The sequence below is a fragment of the Arvicola amphibius genome, chromosome 8 (assembly GCF_903992535.2).
Source record: "Arvicola amphibius chromosome 8, mArvAmp1.2, whole genome shotgun sequence".
Taxonomy (NCBI): Eukaryota; Metazoa; Chordata; class Mammalia; order Rodentia; family Cricetidae; genus Arvicola; species Arvicola amphibius.
In genome coordinates, this window is record NC_052054.1 from 69,879,576 (window position 1) to 69,905,003 (window position 25,428).

At 38.7% G+C, this 25,428-nt stretch overlaps 2 protein-coding genes across 2 annotated transcripts; one reads left to right on the forward strand and one right to left on the reverse strand.

Moving 5' to 3' along the window:
- Window positions 1-2,048: 2,048 nt before the first annotated feature.
- Window positions 2,049-8,717, forward strand: LOC119821821 (binder of sperm protein homolog 2-like). Its single transcript, XM_042055593.1, has 5 exons — window positions 2,049-2,082; window positions 4,578-4,721; window positions 6,248-6,280; window positions 8,224-8,364; window positions 8,566-8,717. Exons 1-5 carry the CDS (start codon window positions 2,049-2,051, stop codon window positions 8,715-8,717), a joined length of 504 nt encoding a protein of 167 aa, XP_041911527.1.
- Window positions 8,718-15,599: 6,882 nt separating this feature from the next.
- On the reverse strand, window positions 15,600-25,358 carry LOC119821283 (binder of sperm protein homolog 2-like). The gene is made up of 5 exons (XM_038340232.1): window positions 22,763-25,358; window positions 20,100-20,132; window positions 17,414-17,554; window positions 17,051-17,198; window positions 15,600-15,722 (listed from the first exon to the last, which is right to left on the reverse strand). The coding sequence occupies exons 1-5, from the start codon at window positions 22,821-22,823 to the stop codon at window positions 15,716-15,718; spliced, it is 390 nt and encodes a 129-aa protein (XP_038196160.1). The 5' UTR covers window positions 22,824-25,358; the 3' UTR covers window positions 15,600-15,715.
- Window positions 25,359-25,428: the final 70 nt, after the last annotated feature.

A 25,428-nucleotide genomic window follows, 5' to 3' on the forward strand; every position in this document is an offset into this window, starting at 1 on the left:
TGGCTGGGCTTATGTTTTCAAGTGAGACAGAGAAAAGAGATAAGGGACTGGAGAGATGATTCAGTGGGAAGAGCTCTTGTTCTCACAAAGGACCTACGTTCAGTTCTCAGGCACATGGTCATTCACAACCATCTGTAATTTCAGTCTTTGGGATCTGATGCCCTCCTCTGGTTTCTATGGGCACTGCAGGCCCATGGTGCAGAGACAGCATGCAGACAACACACACATACACATAAATAAGAATTCTTAAAGGATTGAAGTAGAATAAAGATTACAAACCTTTAAAATGTAGTAGAGTGAATATACTTCGAAAAATATAGTAAAGAGATGGATAAGGAACAGACCAGAGGTGAAGTTAAAAACAAAAGAAAAGTAAAAAGAATAAAAAAGTAAAGAACTGTTAGCTCAGTTTCTTTTTGAGTCTTCGAAGACTGGAGACTGACAGTTAATTGGGCAGGAGAAAGGACAGTTGAGCTTTTCGGCTTTTGTTTGTTGGGTAGTTTACACTGGTTGCTGAGCCTGCATTGGACTTTGTTAGAGACATGACTTGGCTTTAGTATTGCCACTTCTTTGTGCCACAGTGCCCTCTACTGGCCAAAATGAGCTTGTGTTGTCTCTGGACTTGGGCAGCTTTTCTCATATTAGAGACTGACTACCTCTTGGCTTGGGTTGATGTTTGAATAAAGGGACATTTCTTCTGGGCGCGTTGGGAAAGTGAGAAGCAATGGCACCGACACCCACATGGTTGGAAGCCATGTCATCATAATTCCCCAAATTCCTGCATCCCCGCTCTAGGGATGCAGCTGTAGATATTAAAGCTAGACCTTCGGGGTTTTCTACTCTGCAGGCATGTATGGCAGACAAGTGTCTCCAGAGGTTGTTCCACCCACTGACCTCAGGCACAGAGCTAAAAAAATAAAGTTATTCTCATTTGAGGAGATTGTGTGGCCATGAGGAGAAAGGCTTTTCTTATATGCCTTATCTTGCATCTAATATACTTATATACCTTATCTTTGGTATTATATACCCTTTCTTATATACCATATAAAGTACACCTTTTTTTATATACTTCAGCCCTTGAACAGAGCTCCTGTTACCTGATTTTTATTGACTTGACAGCATCCAGCCCTCCCACTCTTACAACTGTGTCCTAGGTTTCTGTCTCCTCCGGTGGCTGTATCAGGCTGAGTCCAGGCTCCCTTATTTGTAGTTCTCTGTCTTAGGTTCCTGCAGAAGTTCAGTTTTAAACAGCAGATTCTCTCTGAAGATGTCACTAGATGCTCCTTAAATTGTATAGAACAACAAAGTAAGATTTCTGTCCACTGCCTACCCATTCACCACAGGAATTATCATCTCACTAAAAATCTGCACTTTGTTGCAAGGCCCCAAAGAGCTCTAGGCTTGTCTGAAGTGGAGTCTGCCAGTCTGGCTTTATCTTGGATGCCTGACATAATTTTTGGATGGAGCTTCAGCTTCCTCCTGATACTAAAGAACTGTGAAGCTTGAATTGTGTTCTTCTGGGTTTAATTTTGCCTATGTATATCTGTATGGAGTGCATGTCTGTGTGCATGTGTGTGGAGAGGACAGAGGACAACAGCAGGTGTCCACTTTGGTCACTCTCAACCTTCTATATTAAAACAAGGTCTCAGGGAGAGGTTAGCTTTCCTGTTCTCAGCAGTCCCCAGTTGCCTGTTGTTGGGGGACTTGTGAAAACTTCCTCTTCTGCACTAGCATGTCTATTGACGTTGCTCTTGTTCCACTGCCATTACTAGGAGATAGTCTCACAATAGATATCCTGTTCCTTTGTTTTTTGTAATCCTTCCACCCCTTTACCACAATGTTCCCTGTTCTATAGATGAAGGAATGTGATGGTGATGATTTCATTGAGGCTGGGATCCCCAGGATTCCTGAGGTCTGCATTGTGTCCACTTGTGGCTTTCTGTGTTCTGTGATGGTCTCCATTTCCTATAAATATAGGCTTCTTTGACCATTATAACGTAATTTTATTTTAGTTAAAAATATGTTTTTTTTAAAGCAGAGTCTCTCACATGACTCAGAGCTCAGCAATTCAGCATTGGGAGTGTAAGTGATCCACTGTTTCTTCCAGGCATTTTTACTGTGTAGGCATTGAAGATCTAAACTCTGGCCATCATCTTTCCATAGAAAGTTTAGTCAGGGAGTCCTCTCCTAGTCCTTTGACTTATTTCCCTTCAGTGTTTTGCTCCTTCTTTTCTCCAGCACCTCTCAGTGGTTCTAGCATAACTGTTGTAGATGTAGGAAATTTTCTCCTTTCTTCTTGGAATGGAGCCCATTATTATTATTATTACTATTATTATTATTTTTACATTCCAACCACAGTTCTCCCTCCTACTCCTGCCCATTCTTTCTCAAACAGAACATTCTAGTAAGCAGGACACGGTCTACAGGTTCTATAGACAGTGAAAGTGCAAACTCATTACTGTATCTCTTTGTTTTTATTTATGTTCCACACAGAAATGGAGTCTCTATTGATTTCCTGTGTATCAGAATCGTTGGTAATTTTTACTGGCCTGAAATCAGGGTATATACTTAGTAGCTCTAAGATCCAAGTCTATCTCTGACTTTCTGTAGGTTTTTGACTTTGGGTAAAACTTTTCTTTCAGACTTGCTTCAATCCACCAAATGCTGTAGGCTAGATAGCAGCCTTGGTTCTGAGAAAATTGGAAAGCTTTCTCTTTAGCACAAGTGACAATAGCCTCAGGACATAATAACTATTCAGTTGAGATATAAAGGAATAATGGGTTCTTTCTGATGTCCATCACAGTCTTTCCAGGGGGTGAGGTGCTCTGTCCTTTGATCACAATGTCCTTCAGCATGCACAACAAGGCACTTTTGACCGCTCTTCATTCACTATGCACACATTTGTCAGAATTTGCATAACTTCATGAATATTCAGGGGCATATATGTCTATTTTCTCTTGGAAAAGTTATGACACAGTAAGGAGGATTAGAAGAATGTTCTTCAACAAAGCAGGTAAAAAGCAGCTAACTCCCAACCACTTGCTGCACTTTATTAATAAGGGATATGAACCGGAACCTTTCATTACTGGAGATGTGTGTAATACTGGAGATGGATTGTGATAGCTCTGATTGGAGACTGTGTTATGATGGAAAATAATGAGCAAGAATTAACTAAATCAGTAACCATTTTTCCTCCCAAATTAGGCTCCAAAAATAACTTTTGTCTCTTGGACTGGGATTCTTTGCTTTTTCACACATGTGAGCTAAGTTGTACCTGGCATTAAGTCAATTATTTCCAAAGGAGAAATGGCATTTCCAATGACTGTGAGAAGATCAGGTATTCTATAAAGAGCTTTAACCTGTAAGACTCTGAGACGGGGATGAGCTAGATAGTTCTGTTCAGGATGCTTGAAAGGAACCCATGACTTTTCACTTATTCACGAGACACTTAATTTTAATGGATGATTTGACTCTTTGGTCCCAGTTTGTAAGTCTTTAGCCCTAGTGGAATCAAATACAGGATCCCATATGTGATGAGACTTCTAAGGGAGTGTTCAAGAAGCACTGCTAGCCTGTGTGTTTCTTAATTGCATCTGATAAGGATATTCATTATCCATGGCAACATTGGAGGGGCTTTATGGCTATTACATTAGTTTAGTCAAAGTATAAAAAGCTTATGTTTTTGGAACTCGTCTTCAGATTCTGTGCCTTTATCAGCATTTCCCCTCATGTTTACATATAAGGTTACAACAGAAATAATGTCTGAAAAAAGAATCCCTGATTTCTTCATAGACAGTTGGTGGCTAATGACTGTCAACCCCATTTTTTTTTTTTTACCATGATTGGGCTTTAAGACCATTTGTTGTTTGTTTTGGATTGTCTTTAAGTACACCAAGTCAGTTGCAATGGGGACATCTACTTCAGGTTTGGTGTTCAATTTTCTAAACATCTCCCTCACTGTTAACCTTCCTTTCTCCATTCCCATCTTTTCCCATCCTCCCTCTTTTTCTCTCTCTACTTTCTTCTTTCCTGATCCCCAAGGACAACTTATTGGTTAATTATTGCTCTTGAAATCAGACAAGAGTGGGGCTGGAGAGATGGCTTGGTGGTTAAGAGCACTGCTGCTCTTTCAGAGGACCTGGGTTCAATTTCCAGCACCCACATGACAGCTCACAACTGTCTGTATCTTCTGTTGCAGGGGATCCAATGCTCTCATAAGACATACATGCAGGCAAAACACCAATGTAGATAAAATAAAAATAAATTATTTTTTTAAAAAAGAAATCAGACAAGAGTTGGATGTAATCTCAAATGCACCCGCGTGGTGCTATGTAGAATAAATTCTATTATATCTCCATGTTTGATTTATAAAGAACCCAGAAGAACACACAGACTACATCTTTTAAAGTTGTAAGATTTTCAAAGATTGGCTGTCATGTTGGAAAAGCCAAAAGCTCCCCTACGGGGCAAACAACACTTTCAGAATGACAGCAAGGAACATTCTAAGATAGATGTCGAATCATTTTACGCTATTTAGGACAAAGGGAATTCACTGTGGAGGAAGTTTGTGTGAGCAGACAGAGTAGGAGGAGCAGAAAGGGAGAGTATAAAGTCAGAGGCAAGGTTTGCTCCTGTGTGTGCCATCTGCAGGCAACTGGAGGTGATGAGACATCTTGCGGGCTGGCTGTCATTAGCTGTCTACATGTATGGACTGAATGCAGGTGAGATGGAAAAGGGGGGGGGATGAGAGTTGAAGTGGGAGAACCCAGAGCAAGTAAGGATTGAGAAAGGCTGGAAATCAACAGTCCATGACATCTTTTCAGTACAGCAAGCAGAGGGTGGAGAGCTGTGGATTGAACTATTGTTTATTCTTTCCCTCCTTGGTTGAGTGAGCACAGAACAGGTGACTTTACATGTAAGGAAGCCTTAGTTTCAACATCTGTATAGTGATAGAAATGCCTTCATGAAAGAGGGATACTATTACAGGTTGTTTTGAAAATTTTTGCAAAGTCTGTATTTAAGGAAGCAAGTTCTAAAATAGTGTATGGACTCAGTGATTCTTTGCATTAGAATGGTCTATTAATGCCTTCCTAGCTGGCTCTTGACTGACAGTGTCTGTAAGTTTCAAACACACACTACATGGGCTGCCTGTGGGGCAGATTTCAGAGAGACTGGGCTCAGGTTTGGTGGGAGAAATTTCATGTTGATTCCTTTTATAAGTCATTTGTAATTTGAACCATATGGATGACATCCTTAGAAGACAAGTAACCTCAATGCAGAACAAGGGGTCTCATCTTATAGTGTAGTTGTGAGGGTTAATCAGGAAGGGCAGAGGAGTTCCTTAGAGTGGCCAACATCTTGCAGCCGTGTCCACAGGAATGCAGGAGTCCTAGAGAAATTTGGACTTGCTGTGCATGGCTGCTTGAAGAGCACAGGGTGTGGGGTACTGTGTCTAATGAAGGGAGAGGCAGAACATTTTGTTGTTGTAGTAGTTTGTTTTGGAGGAGTCTCATGGAGTCCAAATAGATTTCATGCTCACCATGTAGATGGAGATAACCTTAAATGCCTGATTTCCCAGTTTCTATCTTCTGAGTGCCAAGATTACAGGTGAGCACCACTATCCTTAGTCAGTTATATGTTATTGGGATGAAACTCAGGGCTTCTTTGTTAATGTTATGAAAGCACTCAGCCAACTGAACCATATTCTCATCTCTTAGAAAGGATTTAGATTCTTGTTACCAGAGATCTAAAGAGGAAGAACCACACAACTTGGAATGCTTTGACCTAGTATCTAAGTAAATCTTGTCTATGACAAGGCAGAGTAGCTGTATTTAAGAAAGGACTGAAAGCAGATAGGTAGAAGTTGAAGGCTGGAGGGGGAGAATTCAGAGCAAGTAAGGATTGAGAAAGGCTGGAGATCAAGATGAAAGCATACTGAGTCATGATGTGATATTTACTCTCTTTGACCAAGGGACTCACATCACTTGCTGTCAGGGCTTTATTTGATTCGTGTGCTCCATGGAATGACTTTAGCCTACTCCAGGGAAGACATCAAAGGAGTGAAAGCTCACATCTGAGTGGATGGAGCTTCCTGGCTTTCCAAAGCTTGCTGTGACATTTCCTGAGCAGATATGCAACCCCAGCTTGATGAGATGTTGCAGAACACCGATGTATATGTCATAGTTATTCTGGATATGCAGTGTTTTAGAAGGTGGCTTACATTTTTACCATTTTCTTTGTTTTTTAGACTTCATTCCCTATTTACGCCCCCCAGAGGAAGGTAAGAAAGCAACCTCTATCTGACAGCATCTTACATGTCAGCTTCCACCCCTCAAAGAGTAACAGGTGCACACTTTCCTGCCATGGAAGCTTTTTCTGACCTAAGAGGATTCCCTGGGTCACATCAGCTAAGCAATATTAAAGATCCATTTAAGTAATCAACTGAAGATTCTCACTTGTCACTCAAGAAAGGCACTTTTTATCCATTGGGACTCAGATAAGGCACTATGTGCATTTCTGTACTTGATAGTTTATTCTCTTTTCCTTGGCAAATAATAATTATGCACATATGGAGTCAACTTTGATGTTTTGACATAGGTTCATATGAGTCATTAAATCAAGGTCATTAATGTATTCAACTAATGTAATTAATAAAACCATCTTTTTACAAATGTCATCTAAAATTTTTATCTTTTAAACATATAATTGCATTATTTCCCTCAATTTCCTTTCCTTTCTCTAACTCCTCCAATGTTCCCTCTATATTACTCTCAAATTCCTGGCCTCCTCTTCTGTAGTATATACTTATATATTCTTACATATATAGTCACAGCTTGCTGCATCTGTACAGGGATGCATGCCTGTATATGATTTTAGGGCTGACCACTTGGTATTGGATAATCAAGTAGGAGACTCCTCTATGAGAAAAAACTATTTCTCCCACTCTCGGCATTCCTTAGTTTCCTATAGTTTTTTGACTAGGGGTGAGGTTCAGTGATATTTTCCCCTTCTGTGTTAGAATGTCCATTATTGTTGTCCTTGTTCAGGTCTTGTTTAGGCAACTATATTGTTGAGATATCGTGGGTGAAGCTTTCCTTTCATTTTTAGGAGACACAATCTTACAGTAGATTTTCTGGTCCTCTGACTCTTACAATTTTTCTGTTTTTCTTCCGCAATTTTCCCTGGTTCTTCTGTGCAGAAGCTGTGTTATGGATGTGTATCCACTGGGAATGGGAACCTCATGACCAGTTGTTTTGTTTTTTGACCAGTTGTGGTTTTCTGTAATGGTCTCTGTTTGTTGCCAAAAGAAGTGTCTTTGATGAAAGGAAGAACTGCACTTATCTGTGGGGATGCAGATAAATATTTAGAATGAGTTAGGAATTATGCTGAAAAGATTCAGAGTTTTTTTTTATAAGGGAAGATAAGCATTGTCAAAGCCTTTTCTTCTCTTAAGAACAAGGGAATGAGCAGGTCCTTCAGAGTGGAGCAGTGCATTGGGAGAAGGAGCAGATGCTACTGTTGCAGACAAGGCAGGGAAAATTATGTGATGCCAATGCTTGCAGATGGCAGTGGGTGATCGGAGAGATGTTTGGGGATCACATTAGTAAATCAGAGGAACAGATGATAGGAAAAGTTCCAGACTACGAGCTCTGGAAATGAAGTCTCTCACTGCTAATGGACCTCCCACTGAGGAGATCTCTGACTTTGTTGGAGATTTGCTGATATTTCCTGTCACAAACAGGAAAGGTAGCAAGTGACACCAACTGCAGCTGTATGCAGGGGCTCTGGGAGAGCAGGACTGTGTTTCCCTGAAATGAACATTTTAAAATCAAGTCCCAGCTGGGAACAGTAGCTCAGGTTTGTAAAATCAGCATCAGGAGGCTGAGGCAGGGGTACTGACATGAGTTAGAGGCCAGTCTTGGCTCCAGAGTTCTAAGACAGACTACATTACAGGAGTGAAATTTTGCTTAAAAATTAAATGAAATACAAAAATTAAAAAGTAAATTCCTGCTAAGGATGATAGTGAATGCTTTTAATGCTAACACTCAGGAGGCAGAGGCAAGTGGATCTCTGAGTTAAAGGCCAGCCTGGTCTAGATAGCAAGTTGTAGGTCAGCCAAGGTCAGCCTAATGAGAACCTGGAATCAAAGAAACAAAAGAAAATACAATAAACTCATTTCCCATCTTGAGCATTTTTACATTTTGAAATTGTTCTTTTCTCCAGAATTTCCTGCAAAAAACTGTACTTTTCCGTTCATCTATAATGAGGTAATCTACCACAGCTGCATCTCTGTTCACAGTGACTTTGATTGGTGCTCCCTTGATTATTATTTCCAAGGAAGGTGGAGATACTGCAAAGCATTTGGTGAGAGTCCTATAAAGGTGTTTATTAGATATTCAGGACCCAAGTGACAGGGTGTAGAATCTGGAGAAAATGTTTTAGATTTCAGAATGTGGTCTTTCCTACATAAAAATAAAATCATAGAAAAATGCTGACTGTTTTCTCAGCAGGGCTTAATTTGAGGGCAGTATTCATAGTTTACCCCTATCCCATCTTTCTATGCAGATCCTCCAATGTGTATCTTCCCTTTCCAATTTGGAAAAAAGTTCATTAGTGAATGCACCAAGGAAGGCTACATTTTGAATCGGAGTTGGTGTTCATTGACTGACAACTACAACAAAGATAGGAAATGGAAGCAATGCTCTCCTTACAAGTAAGATGATGGGAGAAGATGGAACAATGTCCTATGAGCTACAAAAGGAGTAAAATATTAGGTAGATGGATGGGGAGTCTGAGATCTCAGTCTCCTCCTGTTATGACTTCGTCAGGGGGCAGCAGACTTTTCCTGCGAAGTATCTCCTGTTGAGTACAGCAGGCTTGTCAGAGCATGTGGTACTGGTCACAAATACTTAGCTCAGCTTTGTAGCACAAACGTGGCCACAAACAGAACAAGTGCACTGGCTCATGGGCAAATTTGATGTTCTGGTGTCTAATGCTGTTTCGTGATAATAATGGCATGTGCATGACTTTTGTCATTGCTGTGACAAACACATGATGAGAACAACTCAACAGAGGAGGGAAAGGTTTTCTCGGGTTCCTGGTTTGAGGGAACACAGCCAACGGTGGTATGGAAAAAGAAGGGGTGGTGGGGAGAACTTGAGTCAGCTGATCCCATTATATCGGCATTCAGCAGAGACAGACAGGCAGACAGACAGACAGACAGACAGACAGACAGACAGACAGAGGCTTGTACTCAGTTGGATCACTCCTTTTTTTCTTTTTCTAGTGACTGAGGCTTCAGTCCAAGAGCTGTTGTTGCCCACATTTAGGTGAGTTTTTAAACTCCTCAGTTAACCCTTTTCTGACATGCCTGCATGTGTGTTTCCTAGGTGATTCCAAATCCAGTCACATTAGCAATGACTACTAATTAGCCATGTTGTTATGCATGCATTGTTTTCCAGTTTTAAAACTTGTTTTGAGTCACAAAGTAAATATGACATAGATACTCACTGAAACACTTAAGTAACACACGGCAAGAGAAACATCAGCGTTCTTTCTGTTCTCCTCCCAGGAACTCCCTTCCACAGGTGCTTGTATTACCCCACACATCTCCACCGATACATATATCTTTAAGATATAACTGAATCTGCTTTCCCCTTTGTCACCATGGCTTGATCATCACTTAAAACACACTGAGGGGTGTTGGGGCAGCTGGCCCAATCCCTGCGTTCAGGGGCGTGGCTGCCCCAGGGGAGAAAGGTACCTTTAAAAAGAACCGGGTTGGAGATAGACGGCCCTGTTTTTTCCCCCACTTGACTCTCTGCTTTGCTGGAGCTTTGGCTTTGTAAGTGTGTCCCTCTTTCTCCTTTAATTAAAACTGATTTATTCTAAAAGGACTATTTTTGGTTATTTCCAAATTCCTCCGACCACCGCTACAGAGGGGTTTTTCCCTATTAATACATCAATCTCCCTGACTTTCCTGTGTGCATGCTTGGCAAATTTTAAGTGGTTAGAGATTATCTGTCATCCATATATGAAGCTTCCCATTAAAACAAACCTTGTGAACATTGACAGTGATGGATGGATTTCTCAAACAGTGGACAGCACAACTTTATGTCATTATAAAAAAAAACAAGATGTATATTCAATTTTTATTCATTTAGTATTTTAAATTTTTATTTAAATATTTATGCAATATGTTTTGATTGTATTGCCCCCTCTAACTTTTTCCAGAACCTCCTTATCAATATTCTGCTACTTCCTTACCTTATATTCTCTCTCTCTTTCTCCATTTCTCAAACACGCACACACACAAATATATATACACATGCACATGTGTGTGCACATCCGTATCCTTCAAAAACCATTACAATGAAGAATATGTGCAGCCTTCTGAAGCCATTGGTATTATGCCACATGGATTCATGCTATTCTAATCTCCTATCAAAGAGGAGAAAAGTGCAGGGGAGACAAATGAGACATTGACATTGGGAGGGTGGAGAACCAAGATATCCATTCTAACATGTCACCTTCTCTTCAGTTTTTAGGTAAGCTGTGTGTTTTTGAAGAGACAGAAGTTAAAGATTCATTAGTTGCTTTTCTAACTACAATTCTCTGTCATTACGGAGTATTATGATAATAAATGTCTATGCTCTTGTCTATCTGGATATATTGCTTCTGGAAAAAAATGTCAAAGCATACATTTGTTGTGTGAGAGAATTTTCCTGAGGAGACAATACACACAGACACACACAGACACACACATACACACACACACACACACATACACACACACCCCTACTTACTCCAGATTCGGAACTCACAAAAGTTTAAAGTAATAATAACACCAAAGTCCAACCTGGTGACCTTATTAATTTTTATTGTGACTACTAAGACGAGTATGGGTAAGGGGTTACTTACAAGAGCAAGGATTCACCCCTGCCCCCAAATCAGCTGTATCACAGAAAAGCACACCGTAACAGTGATGACAACTCATGGAAGCTGCACCTTGAATCTCCCTGCCCAACTTGTAACTCTAATGGGTCCAAGAATGTCCTCTCAGTAGTTTTGCTGGGCATATTATTGTCTCTAGCAGTTTTTAATCCTTGATAAAGCTGTAAAAGGACTTTAACAAACCTTGAAAATTTCCACTTTTTGAGACATGTGACATTTTGTTTACCTCCAGAGACTTCTGAGCCTCCCCTTCTTCCTGGAGGGAGAGTTTGAGGAAAACATTATACAACAAAATAGATGATTCACATTGTTACACAGTCAATGTCACCCCTCATTAGCAGTGGGACACATACAAGTCATCAAGAAGAGTAGTGTAAAATGAAACAAACAGACCAAAAGATAGGGAGAAAGGGAAGATAGAACTAGCAAGAAACAGGTTGTGTAGCAGCTAACTCAGTGGGTAAAGTATATGCTAAACAGGCATGAGAACCTAAGTTTGGATCTCAGAACCCCCATAAAAGCAGGCATGAAGAACATTCCTGTAAACTCAGCACTGCTTGGGAGTGGGAATGGAAGCAACAGATCCTACTGGCTTGCTGGCCAGCCAGCCTACCTCTAATAGTGAGTTTCAAGTTCAGCAAGAGATGCTACCTCAAAAACAAAGTGGAGAAAAACAGTGGGAAATATTCAAAATCAACATCTGGCATTCACACATGCATTCAAATGCATCTCATCCCTGTAAACACGTCTGTATCTAACACACACAAACACAAAGGTGGGAGAAATTGAGACACATCTATCCCAATACATGCATAAAACAAAAGAGATAAGAGGCAACGAATCATTATAACATCTCCAAGAGTTCACAGTTCCTCATTCAATTCTGGAAACCAAAGGTAATAAAAAGGCTAAAATACAAGATAAAGCTATTAACTACTCCAGGGCCTCATGTTTCAGAGTAGTTGACCAATATATAATAGGATCCACAGCTATTTTTTTCTGTGTGTGTGCTTTTATTTGGTTAAAGTTTATTGTTTGCTTTTCCTTTTCATTTTTGGGTATTATTTTATTTTGTTTTCTTGGTTTTAGGGGTTTTAATCATTATATTGGGTTTTTATTTTTTATTTTGAAAATGAACTTAAAGTTGAGTGGATGGGAGAGAGGGTATGGAAGAACTTGAGGGCAGGGAAAAATAATTAAAATATATTTAAATTAAAAATTATTTAAATAAAGGATAAAAATAAAGTTTTAAAATAAATTATGATATGTTTAAGTTATAAGAGAAAATTTAAAGCACAGAAATCTAGTTGGTAAAAAAAAAATGGAAGTGAGACTAGGAAAAAGTGAGGATGGGAAAAGTGGATCTTAACAATTTATTCAGAGGAAAACACTCTGATAAACTACAAAAGGGGTAGAGATATGCTATATATTCAAAAAACAACAATAAAAGTTGTTTAACTGTTCATCATAAAGAAATGCTAAATGTAGTGAGGGGCTGCGGGCAGGCCTGTTTTTCATCCTGCCCGGCCCCGAAATAACACACAAACTGTATCCATTTAAACACTGCCTGGCCCATTAGTTTCAGCCTCTTACTCACATCTTGACTAACCCATATCTAACAATCTCTGTAACACCACGAGTGGTGTTTTACTGGGAAAGATTCAGCATGTCTGACCTGGTGGCTGGCTCCATCACATCTGTCTCAGACAGGAGAGGCATGATGACTGCCCGAGGCATCTGCCTGAGCCATCTGCCTCACTTCCTTCTTCCCAGCATTCTGTTCTGTCTACTCCACCCACCTATGTTCTAACCTATCAGGCCAAAGAGTTTTCTTTATTAATTAACCAATGAAATTAACAGATTGATAGAAGACCCTTCTCCATCAGCTAAATATTTGAAGAGATGGATATGTTTGAATTGCTTTAAACAGTACAAGATGTATGCGTGCATGGACACATCAGATGGTACACCATACATATGTTGAATCATCATGTTTATGTGTCATTTAAAAATAGATAAAAAGATCAAAATAAAAAATAAAAAGATCAGCAGTCATATAGAACACTCAAGTGGCTAGATGAAACAAGAAGCCTAATTATGGGTCTAAAGGTGAAAGTTAACAATATGGATGAGATGAGCAAACAACCTTTAGAGGAAACATCCAATAGCATGAAGTTAAGGCTAAACAAAATAATTGAACCTAGAATAAAACCAAATAGAAATACTGGAACAAAAGAATCAATCAACTAAATAAAAAACACAGTGATAAGTTTCAGCATTAGATAAGGCCAATCAAAAGAAATGAATTTGGGGGATAAAAGATAGAACAAGTTGAGACAATATTAAATTCACACACCCTACCATATCTATACTAACCTATTTCTGTATCTATAACCTCTGTACTGGTTGGGGGTGGTGGTAGAAGCTACAGATCCTGGTGGCTTGCTGGCCATCCAGCCTAGTGATAATGATGAGCTTCACAATCAGTGAGAAACCTTGCTTTCATCACCCCAGATAAAGTGGTGAATTAGAGCTTAAAACTTTCAAAGTTGCTATCAGGCATTCAAGCATGCATGCACAGCCAACTGCACCCCCATGAACACACATGCATATAAACACAGACATGTCTGTGTGTATGTATGTGTGCATGCACATATACATACAGACATATACATAGAAAAAGGTAGGGAGAAAATAATGAGATAAGCATGTCCCAAATTCAAGAACTTAATATATTCAAGAGACAAACCCTCAAGAATCTATGGTGTAGAAAGATAAGTACATAAAGTCTAACAACATAGACAATGTAACCAGTGAGATTGTAGTAGCTTTCTTAACCCATGGAAAGAAATGAATTTCTAAATCCAAATAAGAGAGATACTTGTAACAGGTTAACTAAACATGGATGGCTTAGCTTTTGAATCCAGTTGAAGAGAGGAAGGAGGGAATATATAACAAGGGAGGTCAAGATAACGATGGAAAAATCTACAGAGACAACTGAACCAACCTCATGGGAACTCATGGGAACTGATAACTGTGGAGCCTCCATGGGACCAAACTAGATCCTTCATATTCAGGAGACAGCGATGATGCTTGGACTATCTGACAAGCCCCTGGAAATAGGTCAAAGATCTATCCTTGGTGCATGAGCTAGCTTGTTGGAATCCATTCCCTATGATGGGATTTCATTCTCAACCTTAATGCAGTGGGGAGGGGCTTAGTCTTGCCCCAAGTTAATGTGACAGACTTTGTTGACTCCCATGGGAGCCCTTACTCTTGGGAGAAGTGGATGAGGGACAGGCTTGAAGGAGAGGCGAGGGAGGTGGGAAGAGGGGTGGGGTGAGAGAACTGTGGTGGGAAGGTTAAATGAAATTTAAAAAGTAAATAAAATGTATGTGATTAAAAAAAGAAAATTAGTTGATTTCCACACAACAGACATGCACTTTGAAGATATACATATTAATTGATAAACAACAGGTAGTTTACCCACACAGTGGAGTATTATTTGGTCATAGGAAGAAACAAAGTAGTGAGATGGAAAAATGTGGGTCACTCTCCAAAGCATTAGTTTGATGAAAATAAGCCAGGCACAAATTGTCACATGCTGTATGATTCTGGTGATGGGGAACATCCACAATTGTTAACTTTATAGAAAAAGAAAGGTTTGTGGCTGTCAGGGTCTGGGAGGAAAAGAAGGTGGGTGATTACTGCTTAGTAGGGACAGAATTTCCTTCTATGCTGATAAAAATGTTTGTAACTTGGTGGAGGTCGTTGTTCAACATTCTGATTGTATTAAATGCCACTGACTTGTTAAACTCAACTGTTTTACTTGTTAAACGCAAGTGCTTCACAGTACTTCATATGAGTTTCAGCTCTGCGGTTTTAAGCTGCATATTTTATTTCCATCAAAAATTAAAACTTATGAGAAGCTTTAGGTACCATGAGAGTTTGGCTAACTTGCCTCAAGCTAGAGGTACTTTTGACTTGAGCATTTTCAGAAGACTTTAATTGAGGATGGAAAATCCACACTGGAATGTGCGCAGTATGATAGCATGTACTGAGGTCTCTCATGAAACAGGTGTAGATCTGATGGAGGAGTGTCTATGTGTTACTTTCATTGGTTAATAAAGAAACTGCCTTTGCCCTTTAATAAAACAGAAAATTAGGTAGGCAGAGTAGACAGAACAGAATTGTGGGAGAAAGAAGGCAGATGCTTCTGGCAGTAGCCATAGGCAGTCGCCATTCCTCTCCTCTCCCAGACGGACGCAGGTTAAGATCTCTCCTGGTGGGCCACCCCTTGTGCTACACAGATTACTAGATATGGGTTGAAGCAAAATGGGAGAGTTGGCAAATGGGAGGCTGGGACTAGTGGGCCAGGCAGTGTTTAAATGAATACAGTTTCCGTGTAATTATTTTGGGGCATAAGCTAGCCAGGCAGCTGGGTGCTGGGCGGCAGGAACGCAGCCTGCAGCTCCTTCTACATAGGTCTACTGAGCACTAGAATTCACACCTTTGTGTCCTAATTGCAAACACATTGTAACCAGCCACCTCAAGGCCTTCCCCTGGGTTACAACACTACCATGTGAGAATTAATTATCAATGTGATTTGTTCTTTCCACCCATCCCAGGAAAGCAAAACACCAATGTAGACAAAAGAACAAGCATTTATTATCAGAATGTTCTATAATGATAAAAGAATTATATTTGGAGAGACATTTGATGGATTTGTAACTTCTGTCTCTTCAAAAACACCCATGTTTACCTAAAAACTGGGATGGAAAGAACACATTAGAATGAATGTCTCAGTCTCCCCTCATGCCCAAAGATCAATATTACATGTGTCTTCTTCTCTAATAAATTGTCTTTTTTTTCTCTCTGAGGAGTGATCAGATTATTATGGGTCCACGGGGCAGGAGATGTGACCTAAGAAGAGTGTATGCATTCCTGATTATAAAAACTGAATATACTTTTTAAAAAAATAATAACATAACATGTACAGTCTGCTGTTTGAAAGACAATTCATTGATCACTGTCAATGTTCAGGAATTTGTTTAAATCAGAAATCTCATATGTAAATGATGGAGAATCTCCAAACACCTAAAATTTGATATGCATGCACACAAGAAAGGGGGGAGATCGATGCATTCACAGGGAAAGCTCCCACAATATGTTTTAGACAATGATCAAGCCATGATGACAAGGGGGATAGCAGATTCAACTATGTTTTAAAGACCTTAAAATTTTGTATGTGTAGGTGTGTGGGACAGCACAAGAACACATCTTGTGTGGGAGGCAGTTCCAGGGGAGGAGAACAGAAAGAACACTGATATTTCTCTTGTCATGTGCTGTTTCCGTGTTTCAGTGAGTATCTATCTCATACTTATTTCCTGACTCAAAACAAGTTTTAAAACTGTAAAACAATGCATACATAATGAAGCGGCTAATTAGTAATCATTGTTAATGTGACTGAAATTGGAATCACTTTGGAGACAGAAATGCATGCATATCAGAAAAGCTTTAACTGAGGAGTAAAATCTTACTCGAATATAGGCAACAACAGCTCAGGTGAGGCCTCAGAGAGTATAGCAAGGAAAAAGGAGGCCATTTGAGTATCAGCACATTCTTTGCTGCTGTCTGAATGCAGACACAATGTAATCAGCTGTCCTAAGCCACTGTCCACACCAGGATGGACTGTATCCCAATAGCAAAATGAGAACCCAAGTAAACTCTTCCCTCCTTTGTTGAGTTGCTTTCCTTGGGTGTTTTGTCACAGCAATGACAAAAGGAACACATAATTGTAATTATTAAACAGCATGTAAAAGGACACCAGCATGTCAGATTTGCTGATGATCCAGTGTACTTGTTCTATTTGTAACTGTGTTTGTGCTACAAAGCCAAGCTGAATATTTGTGACCAACACAGCACAGTTTGATAAGTCTGCTGTACTCAACAGGAGATACTTCACAGGAAGTGTCTGTTGGCTCCTGACTAAGTCATAACCAGGAGACCTAGATCTCAGGCTCTTCATTGATCAACCTAATGTCTTGCTTCTTTTGTAGCTCATAGGACATTGTTCCACCTTCTCCCATCATCTTACTTGTAAGGAGAGCATTGCTTCCATTTCCTATCTTTGTTGTAGTTGTCAGTCAATGAACACCAACTCCGATTCAAAATGTAGCCTTCCTTGGTACATTCGTTAATGAACTTTTTTCTGAATTGGAAAGGGAAGATACATATTGGAGGATCTGCAGAGAAAGATGGGTAAAGGATGCATTAAGAACATTGTTCTCAAATTAATCTCTGTGGAGAAAGCAGTCAATTATTTTTTTCTATCAGATTATTTTCAAGTTCTGCAAATTATGCAGAGAAGAAAATATCTGAGCTCATTTTCCCCCCCAAATCCAAAATCTTTTTCCTCTTGGGTCCTGCCATTTTATATATACTCTTATAGGACTCTCACCCAGTGCTGTGCAGTATCTCCACCTTCCTTGGAAGTAAAAGTCAAGGGAACACCAGTCAAAGTCACTGTGGGTGGAGATACAATTGTAGTGGAATTCATTACCATAGACGAACGGAAAGACACAGTTAGCAATGGAAATTTCTGGAAAAGAGAATGATTTCAGAATATAAAATAAGTTCATATTGGAAACTAACTTTGAAATTGTTTCTTGAGGTTGGTCTCACTGTGTAACCCAGATAGACTTTAAACTCAGTCTATAACCAAGACTTACTTGGAGCTCGTATTAGTCCCTCTGTCTCAGTTTTCTGAGTGTTGTGATTGCAAGCCTGAGCAATTGTGTATGACTCAGACTTGACTTTGGAAAGCCTATTTTGGAGACAGGATACTGATCACTCTCTCACTATCCCCACATACATCTAAAGCTGGTATCTTTTGCTGCCTTCATGCTTGTGACACAAAATATCTGCAAAACCTTCAAGGAAGCTTCATTATGTCTCAGAGATGGGTTCAGGTTGGAGATGCTGGATTCCTCAATGAAAGTCCTTTAGCAGTAAGGGATCTCATTTTTCAGAGTTCATACTCTGGTGAGAGTTCTTCTCACCATCTGTGTTGACTTGTTTTTTGTCAGTTTGACACAAACTAAAGTCACCTGGGAAGAATGAATCTCAATCAAGGAATTTTCTCTGTCAGATTGGCCTGTGTACATATCTGTAGGGCATTTTCTTGACTAATGATTGATGTAGGAGGGTCTATCCCACAGTGGACAATGTTCTTGGAAGGTTGTCCTGTTCTGTACAAGAAAGCAAGAGGAACAAGGAACAAAGAGCAAGCAGGTTGGCAGAATTCCTCCATGTTAACATCTTCTGCCCTTGGTCGAGTTCTTGCCCTCGTTTTCCTCAGTGATAGTTTGGGATTGTTAAATGTTAACTAATAATCCCTTCCTTCTCAAGATGATTTTTGTATTTTATCATGGCAACCAAATGTAATTAGAATAGAAATTGATACAGGAGTGGGGTATTCCTTAAAATGGACTTGACAGTGTTGTTCTTTTCTTTCTGTTTAGTCACACCTTTTAATATACATTATGTGTAATTATCACATCAAAAGCATGAATTCAATGACACAAATACTAAGGATGAAACATAACAGAAAGTTAAGCCTCAGGTCACCTCTTCAAGAAAGATACAAAGTAAATAGTCCTGGGAGGCGATTTGGAAATCTGTATTAGAAACGAGTGTAAAAACAGCCAATGACCTTTCTAGTTCCACTTGTAGGAATCAACACAAGGTAAACTTTCCACAGAGAGATGAACTTCCACACGGGTGTGGGGATGCTTCATGATTTTTTAAATTTATTCTCTTCTCATATATTACATTCTTACTGCAGTTTTTCCTCCATGACTGTGTTGTTCTTTGGGAAGACTATGAAGGATCTGTGGAGTTTTCTTTCCATCTTTTTTTTTCTTAAAGATTTCCATCTCCTCCCCCTTCCCTCCCCTCCCTTCCACCCATACCCCCACTCCACCCCTCTCCAAGACAAAGAGCCATCAGGGTTCCCTTCACTATGTTAAGTCCAAGGTCCTCCCAGCTCCCCCTAAGTCCAGGAAGGTGAGCAACCAAACTGACAAGGCTCACAGTGAGCCCGTCCATTACTGCCTCTATTACTGCTTCAGTTCCCTTCCCTGACTTCCTTCAATGATGAATTGTGGTTGGTAGGTGTAAGCCCAAAAAGCACTTTCTTTTCCAAATTGGTTTAGGTCAGTGTTTTATCACAGCAACAGACAGACACCAGGAGATATCTGTTTCCCTCTATTCTGGAAAAAATAAATTTCCTGTTTTGCCAAAGTGATCTCTAAAACATCTTTCCAATATTTCACTGTCAACCATGTCTCTCTCTTTTCCTTCCTTCCTTCCTTCTTTCCTTCCTTCCTTCCTCCCTCCCTTCCTTCCTTTCTTCCTCCCTCTTTCTCTCTCTCTCTCTCTCTCTCTCTCTCTCTCTCTCTCTCCCTCTCTCTCTCTTTCCCCCTTCTCCCTCCTTTTTCTCCTCCTCCTTCCTCTTCTGCTTCTTCCCCTTTTCTTCCTCTTTCTCCTTTTTGCTCTTCATCCTCTCTTATTTTTCTTCCTCATCCTCAGCATTTTCTTTGTCCTGTTTGCAGCAATAGTAAAACTGTGACTTCTTCCAATGTATTGCTCCATGCTGAATGGCAAACTTTTAATCACTAACCTAACACCACTTACTAATTACTTACATTCTCTAGTTCTTAGAATAAGAAATAGCTTCAGGTGGCTTATGCTCTGACCATTAAAAATTCATGTTGTAATGATTTATATTAATTACTTTGATTTAACCACTCATGGTGTGAATATACATCCAAACATTATTTAACTACCCACATGATAATTATTATTTGTTAATGAAAAAGAAAAGAACAAAGTAAAGAAACTTACATTCTCTTATATTAGTCCCAATGGAGAAGAGAACATTTTTTTGAGTGACTAGGAATTGATTACTGAACTGGACTTTTGATATTTGTCTGCTGTGACCCGGGGGAGGCCCTCATATCAGAATAATAATAATACAAGGAAAAGCTACATGAAAGAAAAGTGCAAGAACTTAAAAAAATAATGGTTTTTAAGGGTTGGAGGCTAACATTTGAGAGTCTGTCCAATAGAGTTGGTTGCCTTACCTTGTTTGGGGGGATGTAAATGAGAGATCAATTCTGAAAGACAGAAATAATAGACAAAATATAAGTCACCTCCTAAAAATACATACCCAGAATAACTATGAAATGCACACAATATTCCGCAATGCCACATCAAGTTGGGGCTGCATATCTACCCAGGAAATGTCAGGTCAAACTATGAAAAACCACACTTTAGCCTGAGCTCTCACTCTTCCAGATATCTTCCCTGGTGTAGGTTAGAGTCATCCACAATATTAAGTACAATTTAGATTCCTCCTACTTATTGTTGAGCAACAGATTTCAACTCAGAAAAATATTCTCTGAAAGGCAATGATATTTACTGGGAACTAGCAGAACACTGTAAGGAGATTACTGGTGTCATAGTAAATGTTAGTCATATGTAAGGGACCTAGGGCAAGGGGAAAAAGTGAAGGCAAAAGTAAGGAGGGTTTTCAGGTAAATTTGGATTGGGATTGTTTGTAATCACTCATGTTCATGTTGGTTCTAACTCAAAATTTGATAGACACTTGTGGGAAAATGTGATTGACACAGCATTTCTTTATGAGTATTTATCTTTCTTTTGGGTACAGAGCTGGTGCTGAAATTATTTCACTTGAAGGAAAATGGATTAAGCAATCCCTTCTACAAAAACAAATATGATTTTTTCTCTCATATATATGTAGTGACATATTTCCATATCTATAAATTATATTGGTCACATTGGATCCTCAATTGTGTAACAGAAGGAGCTCGATTTTTGTGCTTAGTTATCTTTATCATTTTATAGAGTCTATAACTCAAACCGATAAATTGGTTACATCTACTTTAAGGGTATATCCTACTTAAAATAATCTAAGATAATTTCTTACAAGCATGCCTAGGCTATCATAATCTAGATGATTTCTCACAGATATGCCCATAATCTTGTCTCCTATATAGTTGTAGATCCTGTCAAGTTGGTTGGCATAATTAATCATCACCCAGATTATATGTGACCTGAAATCAGAAAGAAGTCTACTGAAGGGAGGAAGGAGAGCTACAGAAGAGGGCAGAGGGACACAGGAAGCTAGAGATGGAAAAAGATCAGTAAAAGCAAAAAAATGCATGTGAGAATACAGGGAAAATGATGCTCTATAGAGAGTGCATAACATTTGTCATATAGCTAACTTTATACCTCACAATACTTATATATTAAAACCATACTTTATGCTTAAATGCCTTATAATTTATATCTCATACAAATTCATATGAGAGAAGCTCTATAGGTAATTAAAATCATTATTTTGCATGCTAATATAAATCTATTCGAAAGAATCCTGTTAACCAGGCTATTTCTGTACTGGATGTGAACAGTACGAATGTGAATAATAATCTTAGAGAACTTACTCAGACTGTGATACAGCAAGACACTGCAAAAAGCACTTGAGAATGTTGGGGAATAAAAGAAAGATACAATAAAGCCATGTGACCATCTTAACCAAAATGAGTGAATGTCACTTCTCAAGTGAGTATATTTTATCTTGCACTGCTTTTCTTTTTCCTACACAAAATTTATTGAGATTTACAATCATATAATTGGCCTCTTTACTCATTGCATTCTAGCTTGGATTATTCTTATTTCCTTTAAACCTTTGGTACCAACAAAAATTTTAATCTTATCTAGGAGCTGAGAATATGTCTTAGTTGGTTGAGTGCCTGAATAGCACACACAAAACCCTTGGCTTGATCTCAACAACACATAAATTGAGTAGGGATGATGGCCTTTGTCTGTAATCTCAGCACTCAGGAGGTAGAAGCTGAAAGATCAGGAGTTCAAGGCTGTCTTTGTTTACATAGTGAACATGAGATCTACTTGGAATACATGAGACTTCTTTAAAACATACTAGTACAACAACTAAACATTCTCTCCCTTCATTAGATGCAGGGTACCCCATCTAATGCTCTTCATTTTTCAAGCTATCATGGATAAAAAGTCCAACTTTCTGTAGGACTCTATTCCTGTGAACATAGCTGCAGGATGCTGACCACTCTAAGGAACTCCTCTACTGTTCCTGATTGACCCTCATAACTACACTGTAAGATGAGACCCCTTGCTATACATTCCATTTACTTGTTTCCTGAGGATGCCATTCATGTAGTTCAAATTTCAAATGGCTTCTATAAGGAATAAACATGAAATTTCTCCCCACAAACCTGATCCCAGTCACCCTGACATCTACCCCACAGGCAACCCATGTCATGTGTGTTTGAAACTTACACTTTCAACACTTGAAATAGACACTTTCAGTGAACAGTCGGCTAAGAAGGCATTAATAAATTACTGTAATGCAACGAATAGCTGGGCCATATCTATTTATTTTAAACATTCCTTCTTTAGCAACAGACTTTGCAGAAATTTCTAAATCAATTCATTATAGCATCCCTCTTTTATGAAAATTTTTTATTGCGTGTAACTACTGATACCAAGGCCCTTTCACAGGTAAAATCTTCTGTTCTGTTCTCACTCAACCAAGGAGGGGAAGAACACAAGTAGAATCCATGACTCTCTGCTCTCGATTTGCTAGACTGAAAAGCTATTATGGACAGTTGATCTTTAGCATCTCTCAATCCTTACTAGCTCTGGACTCTTCCCCTTCAACTCTCACACCCCCCCTTTTCCACCTCACCTGCATTCAGTCCATACATGTAGACAGCTAACAACAGACAGCCTGCAAGATGTCTCATCATCTCCAGTTGCCTGCAGATGGCACACACAGGAGCAAACTTTGCCTCTGGCTTTATACTTTCCCTTTTTGCTCCTCCTACTCTATCTGCTCACACACACTTCCTCCACAGTGAAATCTTTTTGTCCTAAATGATGTAGAGTGACTCAATGTCTATCTTAGAATGTGTTCCAAGGTGTCATTCTAAAAGTGTTGCCTTTTGGGGGGAATTTGGCTTTGCTAAAAAGACAGCTAATCTGAAAAACTTTCACTTTGTTATCTTTAATCTCTATCCTTTTCTCTTTGAGACATGGACAGTAAAGTAATACCCATATATTCATTTGAAATTATTGGCTTTTCCCAACTACAGGATAACTCATTGTATATGTATAGAAAACCAGAAGATAGCAATCCAGAAGACAAAATTTATTTTTTCTTTTTAATCTTTGCCATCCTAGTGACTCTGAAGTGTTGCTTTTGCATTTGGAGCCTAATTCGGGAGAGAAATTGGTACCGTTTGAAGTTAATTATTTTCTATCATAACACTGTTTTGAACTAGAACTATCATCTTGCATACACACACACACACACACACACACATATATATATATATATGTATATATATACTTTTCTGAGAATGAAAGGTTCTTTCTCATACTTCTTATTTATAGAGTGATATTTGTGTCTGAGGGTTTGTTCATTCTTGAATTATTTATATCTTTCCTTCTTTGTTAAAAAGCATTCTTCTAATCCTCTTTATAATAATCATAACTTTTCCCAGTGACATGGCAAATATGTTCCTGATTATTCATGAAGTTATGGAAATTATGATAAAAATTGTACATAGTGAGCAAGGAATGGTCTAAAGATTTGTCTTGTGCTACATGCTAAAGAACATTTTGTTCAGAGACCAGAACATCTTATCCTCTGGAAAGACTGACAAGTATCAGAAAGAACCCATTATTCCTTTCTTGCTTAACTGGACAGTGATTATTATTTCCTAAGCCTCTTGTCACTAGCACTAAAGTTAATGTTTTCTCATTTTCTCAGAACCAAGGTTGGTACTTTACCAACAGTATTAAGTAGACTGAAGCAAGCTTAAAAGAAAAATTTTACTTGACATAAAAATAAACCTACAAAAAGGCAGAGCTGAACTTGAATTCCAAAACTTCTATATACTCCATTTTCAGATCCATGAAAACTAGCAGTGTCTGATACACACAGATTATATAAGGCTTGAGTTTTATGTGGAACATGAAAATGAAGAGATACTGCAATGCATTTGTATTTTACTCTATATTTTAAAAGAGGAGTATATAACTTGTTAAAAAAGTACTCACATTGCTTTCATACAGATAAATGTCCAAATCATGGAATTATTACCCATTAGTGGAGATTCTATCTAAAAACTCTCTTTGTGGCAGAAGATGCTAAATATCTGTGCTTCGTAGCCACACATCACAAGAAGAGAAGCATGTTCTCACCCGCCTTGAGTATTTGTTACTCACACTCAAAAAAGACATGAATGACAGATGAAGACTAGCTGAGAAGGAGGTCTGCCAACAGTGGGAGGGCCCCTGAAGATATACATACAGGCAGCATTATACAGGCTGGGCAGGTCATATGTAGGAATATATATGTTTATACGTGTATGTAATAGCAATTAATGAAAAATGGGGTCATGAATCTGAGAAAGGGAAGGATTGATATATGGAAGGTTCTAGAAGGAAAAAAGGGAAGGGAGAAATGATATAATTATATTGTATTCTCAAAAACAAAAGAAAAATATAAACTTTAGTAGGAGATGATATAGAATGATGATGTGGTTATCATCATTCTATATCACATTGTATCCATTTATAAAATTTAAAAACATGAAGAAGAAAATGGTCTTGTAGAATGATTGGGAGTTTGCTTTGAATCTGAGTCCATTCCCTTATAGGAAATGCATTTTTTATATAAGTTTTTAAAAATTTACCTTGCATTTAGCAACCCAAGTTCCCCCTCCCTTCCCTTCTCCTATCTCCTCGTCTTTCCATCTCCCCTCTTCCCATCTCCTATTCCCTTTTCTGGAGGTGGGTAAGGCCTTTCTTGGGGAGTCAACAAAGTCTGGGATACCAAATTGAAGCAGAACCAAGCTCCTCTCCAATATCAAGGAAATGCTTTTATCTATAAAACAATTACTACATAAATTCTAGTTATCTAGTAAGGAGACAGACAGCTTTTATAATATGTAGCAATAATTAATTTAATTATTTTAAAGTAAATATATAGAAAAAGTGTAATATATATGTACCCAAGATAGTCAGGTAACAATGTTTCTTAGGAAAAATGGAATTTTATGACAGAAACATAAAAGATTGTACAGAAACAAAAAGGAATATGATAGAAAGTTATGTGTTTTCATATGAATGAAAAAGCCCGTGTCTCTTATTTTTCTAGGAAGAAAGTGACCAGAGGTCAAGATCTAATCAAATGATCTCATTATGCACTTTCCTGTTATTGTTTACATTCTTTAATTTTTAAAAAATTAAATTAACTTATTTTATATCTTGAATGCAGCCTCTCCTCCCCTTTCCCCCATTCCCTCTCCCATTGTCCCCAACTCAATCCACCCCTCCTTCCAATTC

Coding starts and splice junctions, on each gene's coding strand:
- LOC119821821 (XM_042055593.1), top strand. CDS start 2,049: ATGACTCAGAGCTCAGCAATTCAGCATTGGGAGT. Junction 4,722..6,247: donor CATGTATGGACTGAATGCAG/GTGAGATGGAAA, acceptor TTTGTTTTTTAG/ACTTCATTCCCTATTTACGC. Junction 6,281..8,223: donor TTTACGCCCCCCAGAGGAAG/GTAAGAAAGCAA, acceptor TCTTTTCTCCAG/AATTTCCTGCAAAAAACTGT.
- LOC119821283 (XM_038340232.1), bottom strand. CDS start 22,823: ATGATGAGACATCTTGCAGGCTGTCTGTTGTTAGCTGTCTACATGTAT. Junction 20,133..22,762: donor CATGTATGGACTGAATGCAG/GTGAGGTGGAAA, acceptor TCTGTCTTTCAG/AATTGATCTCTCATTTACAT. Junction 17,555..20,099: donor TTTACATCCCCCCAAACAAG/GTAAGGCAACCA, acceptor TCTCTTTTCCAG/AAATTTCCATTGCTAACTGT.